This window comes from Lepeophtheirus salmonis, chromosome 3 (assembly GCF_016086655.4).
Source record: "Lepeophtheirus salmonis chromosome 3, UVic_Lsal_1.4, whole genome shotgun sequence".
NCBI classification, from domain to species: Eukaryota; Metazoa; Arthropoda; class Copepoda; order Siphonostomatoida; family Caligidae; genus Lepeophtheirus; species Lepeophtheirus salmonis.
Window position 1 is genome coordinate 2,894,897 of NC_052133.2, and position 6,650 is coordinate 2,901,546.

At 36.7% G+C, this 6,650-nt stretch overlaps 1 protein-coding gene across 1 annotated transcript; it reads right to left on the reverse strand.

The window, feature by feature from the left end:
• Window positions 1–1,276: 1,276 nt before the first annotated feature.
• LOC121114429 (uncharacterized) lies at window positions 1,277–3,745 on the reverse strand. The gene is made up of 4 exons (XM_071886872.1): window positions 3,661–3,745; window positions 3,476–3,547; window positions 3,361–3,426; window positions 1,277–3,305 (listed from the first exon to the last, which is right to left on the reverse strand). Exons 1-4 carry the CDS (start codon window positions 3,713–3,715, stop codon window positions 1,507–1,509), a joined length of 1,992 nt encoding a protein of 663 aa, XP_071742973.1. The 5' UTR covers window positions 3,716–3,745; the 3' UTR covers window positions 1,277–1,506.
• Between the last annotated feature and the right edge of the window lie 2,905 nt (window positions 3,746–6,650).

Consider the following 6,650-nt stretch of genomic DNA (forward strand, 5'->3'; position numbering starts at 1 on the left):
GTCATAATATTATTTTTAGCTAAGGGTTATTGAGTTTATCCTGTTATGCCTCAAGTTCCAAACCTTCTACGATCACATTAATAAAATTAACTTCTTAATGAAGAAGGAATAAAAAATAAGAACTTCTGTATTAATACATATTTCCAATAGCACAAAAAAGCATTTGAATAATTATAATGAGAAATATATTTGATAACTTACAAATATAACATTTATATTCATTTTATTTCTTTATTCATGTGAGTTATCATAGCAAATTTGAAAAAATATGCATTCTTGAATTCTTAAAAAATTGATTCATATCACTGAAATCTAGGCATCAAATCTATAGCTTATAAAAATGCAAACTAAATTCAATAGATATAATAAAATTTAAAATGAAATAAATTAATTGTTCATAAAATAAAAATTAGGAGCTTCCATAAGCAGACAAGGGTTGTCTAGTATTTTGATTAAACTGTTGACCTATTTGATTGAATTCAAGACCAGCATTCTGAAAATCTTTACTCCTATTAGAGTATTGATTTACACCTTGACCAGATTGACCTCGGCCTGATAGTTGATTTTGTTCTTGGGATCCATGACTTTGTTGGACAGAGCTTTGAGAAGTTTTTCCTCTTTGTTGATTTCTTCCTTCAGAGGAAGATGATTGTTGAGAAGGGCTTCTGTAGCTATTGGATGATTGTCTTCCACCTTGGTTAGATTGACCTCTTCCTGATTGTTGTTGAAGTACTCCTAGGCTTGATTGACCTCTTCCTGATTGTTGTTGGATTCCACCTTGGCTTGATTGACCTCTTCCTGATTGTTGTTGGAGCCTACCTTGGCTGGATTGTTGAGAGGCACTACCAAAGCTGCCAGAAGCTTGTCTTCCTCCTTGTTTAGATTGGCCTCTACCTGATTGTTGTTGACTTCCACCTTGGGTTGATTGACCTGTTCCTGATTGTTGTTGGAATCCATCTTGGCTGGATTGTTGAGAAGGACTACCATAGCTCCCAGATGCTTGTCTACCTCCTTGGTTAGATTGGCCTCTACCTGATTGTTGTTGACTTCCCCCCAGGCTTGATTGATCTCTTCCTGATTGTTGTTGGAGCCTACCTTGGCTGGATTGTTGAGAGGCACTACCAAAGCTGCCAGAAGCTTGTCTACCTCCTTGTTTAGATTGGCCTCTACCTGATTGTTGTTGACTTCCACCTTGGGTTGATTGACCTCTTCCTGATTGTTGTTGGATTCCACCTTGAGTTGATGGACCTCTTCCTGATTGTTGTTGAAACCCTTCCTGATTGTTGTTGAAACCCACCTTGGCTGGATTGTTGAGAAGGACTACCATAGCTGCCAGAAGCTTGCCTTCCTCCTTGGTTAGATTGGCCTCTACCTGATTGTTGTTGACTTCCACCTTGGGTTGATTGACCTCTTCCGGATTGTTGTTGGAGGCTACCTTGGCTGGATTGTTGAGAAGGACTTCCATAGCTACCAGAAGCTTGTCTTCCTCCTTGGTTAGATTGGCCTCTACCTGATTGTTGTTGACTTCCCCCAGGCTTGATTGCCCTCTTCCTGATTGTTGTTGGAGCCTACCTTGGCTGGATTGCTGAGAGGCACTACCAAAACTGCCAGAAGCTTGTCTTCCTCCTTGTTTAGATTGGCCTCTACCTGATTGTTGTTGACTTCCACCTTGGGTTGATTGACCTCTTCCTGATTGTTGTTGGAGCCTACCTTGGCTGGATTGTTGAGAGGCACTACCAAAACTGCCAGAAGCTTGTCTTCCTCCTTGTTTAGATTGTCCTCTACCTGATTGTTGTTGACTTCCACCTTGGGTTGATTGACCTCTTCCTGATTGTTGTTGGATTCCACCTTGAGTTGATGGACCTCTTCCTGATTGTTGAGAAGGACTACCATAGCTGCCAGAAGCTTGTCTACCTCCTTGGTTAGATTGGCCTCTACCTGATTGTTGTTGACTTCCACCTTGGGTTGATTGATCTCTTCCTGATTGTTGTTGACTTCCACCTTGGGTTGATTGACCTCTTCCTGATTGTTGTTGGAGGCTACCTTGGCTGGATTGTTGAGAAGGACTTCCATAGCTACCAGAAGCTTGTCTTCCTCCTTGGTTAGATTGGCCTCTACCTGATTGTTGTTGACTTCCCCCAGGCTTGATTGCCCTCTTCCTGATTGTTGTTGGAGCCTACCTTGGCTGGATTGTTGAGAGGCACTACCAAAGCTGCCAGAAGCTTGTCTACCTCCTTGTTTAGATTGGCCTCTACCTGATTGTTGTTGACTTCCACCTTGGGTTGATTGATCTCTTCCTGATTGTTGTTGGAACCCACCTTGGCTGGATTGTTGAGAAGGACTACCATAGCTACCAGAAGCTTGTCTTCCTCCTTGGTTAGATTGGCCTCTACCTGATTGTTGTTGAATTCCACCTTGGGTTGATTGATCTCTTCCTGATTGTTGTTGGATTCCACCTTGGCTTGATTGACCTCTTCCGGATTGTTGTTGGAGGCTACCTTGGCTGGATTGTTGAGAAGGACTTCCATAGCTACCAGAAGCTTGTCTTCCTCCTTGGTTAGATTGGCCTCTACCTGATTGTTGTTGACTTCCACCTAGGCTTGATTGCCTTCTTCCTGATTGTTGTTGGAGCCTACCTTGGCTGGATTGTTGAGAGGCACTACCAGAGCTGCCAGAAGCTTGTCTTCCTCCTTGGTTAGATTGGCTTCTACCTGATTGTTGTTGACTTCCACCTTGGGTTGATTGACCTCTTCCTGATTGTTGTTGGAATCCATCTTGGCTGGATTGTTGAGAAGGACTACCATAGTTGCCAGAAGCTTGTCTACCTCCTTGGTTAGATTGGCCTCTACCTGATTGTTGTTGACTTCCCCCCAGGCTTGATTGCCCTCTTCCTGATTGTTGTTGGAGCGTACCTTGGCTGGATTGTTGAGAGGCACTACCAAAGCTGCCAGAAGCTTGTCTTCCTCCTTGTTTAGATTGGCTAAATTCTTGTTGGGATGCACCTTGGCTAGACTGACTTCTGCTAAATTGTTGTTGTTTGGTTCCAACTTGGCCAATTTGTTGAGAAGGGATGCCATAGCTGTCGGAAGCTTGGCTTCCACCTTGGTTAGATCGCCCTCTACCTAATTGTTGCTGATTTCCAACTTGGGATTCACCAAACTGTTGGGAAGTGCTGCTATATCCATTGGAAGATTGTGTTCCGCCTTGACTATATTGACCGTCTCCTAATTGTTGTTGGTTTTCTCCTTGTTTGAATTGTTGTCCAAATCCTTGTGATCCAAATCCTGAATTGTCTCCTTGTTGTGCTAAAAAATTACAAATTTAGCTTTCATTATTATTATACTATATTTTATATAATACCCTGGCTAATTCCATTGTGGGTTCCTAATCCATTCTTTGAGTCTCCATTATGATTCCTGGTTGAACCTATGAAATAAGCTAATTAAAGATAGCTTACAAATATGTAGACTCTTACCTTGGAAGCTGTGTTGCTGATTCGTTCCAGATCCTTGATATCTTGCAAGCGGACTGGATCCATGGCTTAAATCTTAAAGAGTTATTTAGTGTTAGATATATTTATTTAAAATTGTTGTTATTATTATTTTTTTTTTTTTGTATGTTAACATAAATTTTATTCATTTATTCAAAAACTTAACTTACTGTCAGATAAAACTCCAACAAACAGCGTTGTCAAAATAGAAAGATACAACTTCATGGCTCTGTTATCTTCAACTAATGATGATATTCATCTTTTCCCTCCTTTTATTTAAAATTATTTTGCTTCGCGTACACTTGCGTACATTAAATTATGTATTGGTATATTCCAATTTAAACTTCTCTATGAACTTGTTGTTTTTTCATACTTTTCTGCAAGTACGGTACCCATGTACTATTTATCCAGAAATACATTCAATAGATCCCATTATTTTTTGATATGTTATAAACGTGGATATCATGACGCATTCATTAATAATTTTATTGAGAAGTTTGAATGGGTTTAATTTATATTTTACTTATTTTAGCAAAAATTTACCTCTCTTTTATTCATAATAAATCATCTTTATTGGATCATAATTATATTAACATACTGAAGAATTAGAAAAATTTATGAGATAAATTGAAAATTTCGCTCATCAGCTGACAAGTTGTCTGTATTGACACCCCCTCCAAAAAAATTAACATAATCAAACGGAAATAGCTTCACAAAAAGACAAAGAAAGATGAAATTGCTCCTATACTTCGTGCAGAACACACAGCAACAGAGATCCAAAACTTATTGAAGGCAACATGGCAGACTATTTAAAACGTCAAAATAGTCATTAATGACGGTATTGTCATCGAAGTGAAGCCTGGAAGTGGTGCTTGGCCCAAAATAAATCTGGACTCTATTAAAGTGCATCGAGGCTATCATAAAAGTTGATTCAGGCTACTTTAATGATTAAAAGTGCCAATATTTGTGCCAACATCTGTACAAAAATTAGTTAATGTAGCTTCCTTAGCTTGCGAAATAAATGTTTTTTTTAAATTCCAAATTTAAAGTGTCAAGTTTTCAATACCTACCCAGTAAATATCGGTCCTTAATATGGGACTTGGTCAACTCCTTTCCTTGTTATCAGGGTCCCCAGAGGTGGGGTGGGGGACAGTCATTTTACTGAAAGTCAAGCATCTATAATAGTACCCAGTATGAACTAACTTTCTAGTCCAAGTCGAGTCGCGAGTCTTTTGATTGTGAGATCAAATCGAATTTCAAGTTCCCAGCCTGCCGTCCTTTGATAATCTTCCAAGTTTAAAAGCGACTAAGTGTCATTTCAACAAATTTTAGTAAAGTAACGGAACTCAATTTACCTTTGAATCAATTAAATAAAACTTAAGCTTCTTTCATGAACAAGAATAGTAACCTACCATTATTCTTCATTTAGGCTTAATGGAAGTATTTATCTTTCTGATAATTATTGGATCCTTAATGGTCAAGATTTTCATGGCCTTACTGACTAATATCTATGGTTACATCATTTAGCAAGGATTGTTCTATGCAACAACTTTTATGTCTAACTCAGACGCAGGAGCGTCTGCAGGGGTAGGATGGAGGGGCGTAGTCCTCCCCAAATTTAGAAATTTTCGCTTTTTACTAAGAAATTTACAATTTTGTTCAAAAAATTTAATTTTTTGTGAATGGCTTTGGATTTTTGAAATACAATCAATGACGTCACAAATATATAAAATAATTATTTTATGGACTCAAAAGTGGGACTGGAGTAAATTACAGTCCTTGGTCCTTCATATATATTGACTGATAAAACACTAATTTGATTCCTTGTCGATTTTGAATGTTTGCCAACTGAAAAAGAAAAGAATGAAAGGTTTACTAGCCCAGTGAGAGACATCATACCTATGAACAACAAAAAATGTGTTTGGAAGAAGATAAATGGTGAGTATAATCCCCAAAACACCATCTCCAAACATTTTTTGTTTTGGGTTTGTTAAAGGGAAAGGACAACTTACCGGCATAAACACAGCCTCCTCCCTCAGGCAAGGCACTGAAAATGGATCATGTAATGAGTCTTTCGGCAAGACAATCACCCTAAACAAGGAACCATAACAACAAAGAAGTGGCTCAAGAAGTACATTCATGTCAGGGAGTGGCCTAGTCAATCTGCAGACCTCAATTCTATATAAAATCTTTATCAGTGTGCAAACTTACAAAATCGACAAGGGATCGGCACCTGCATTGTACAATAAGTCTCTTGTAGTTTAATACATATAATATACCTAACGAGTACAATCGAATGCTGGTATTATGTCATCTCTCATTTGAGCTACACATTTATGCATTTTCCCAAGGGAATTATGATAATACACGCAGATATTTCAGAAGAATTTCCAAGAGTGTTCCATTCTCCTTTAATCGTAATTATAATTTTATCTCTTTTTCTTTTTTGGGAATCAACAGCAGAAAAAATATTTCGTACTAAATTATCATTGGACCATATTCCCAATAATAAAACTAATAGTAATATGCAAGATGCACGCGCAACTATTAAAGACATACTTAATCTAAATACTTTGTAACATTTTCGTCATATTGTACGTTCAACAACATACATAATTATCGGAGAAGATGTAGTCCTTCAAACTTTTCCTTCCTTTTGGTTACATGGAAACATCATTATTCCTTCTTCAGTTCCATTCAAATAGACGATTCTTTCTTTTTACCTAAAAAATGAACTTTTTGGGAAAAAACTTCAAATATTAAATTTTTTGGAAATGAATGTAAAAATTATATTTCAACTATTAATTTTTAATTCAAAAATTCATAGCTGTTCACAAAAAAGTTAATTTTCTTGGAAAAACATCAAATATTTAATTTTTTAATAAAAAATTTCAAAAATCAACAGCTTTTAATAAAAAAACTTCCAATATTTAATTTTTTGAAAATGAATTTCAAAAATTAAATTTCAACAATTTTTTTTTTTTTTTCCAAAATCAAAAATTCATAGCTATTCACAAAAAATTAAATTTTTTGATAAAAAACTTGAAATATTTAATTATTTAATAAAAAATTTTAAATGTTAAACTTCTTGCTCTATAGCATAATTTGCCCGAATGACTGAATTTTTTTTTTAATAAAAACAACATTTCCTTAATTGGGG

Bases quoted from the DNA above. Each gene is read 5' to 3' on its own strand.
- LOC121114429 (XM_071886872.1), bottom strand. From the start codon at position 3,715: ATGAAGTTGTATCTTTCTATTTTGACAACGCTGTTTGTTGGAGTTTTA. The intron at 3,427-3,475 runs GTAAGAGTCTAC...CTTATTTCATAG, and splicing joins TCAGCAACACAGCTTCCAAG to GTTCAACCAGGAATCATAAT. The intron at 3,306-3,360 runs GTATTATATAAA...GTAATTTTTTAG, and splicing joins CCACAATGGAATTAGCCAGG to CACAACAAGGAGACAATTCA.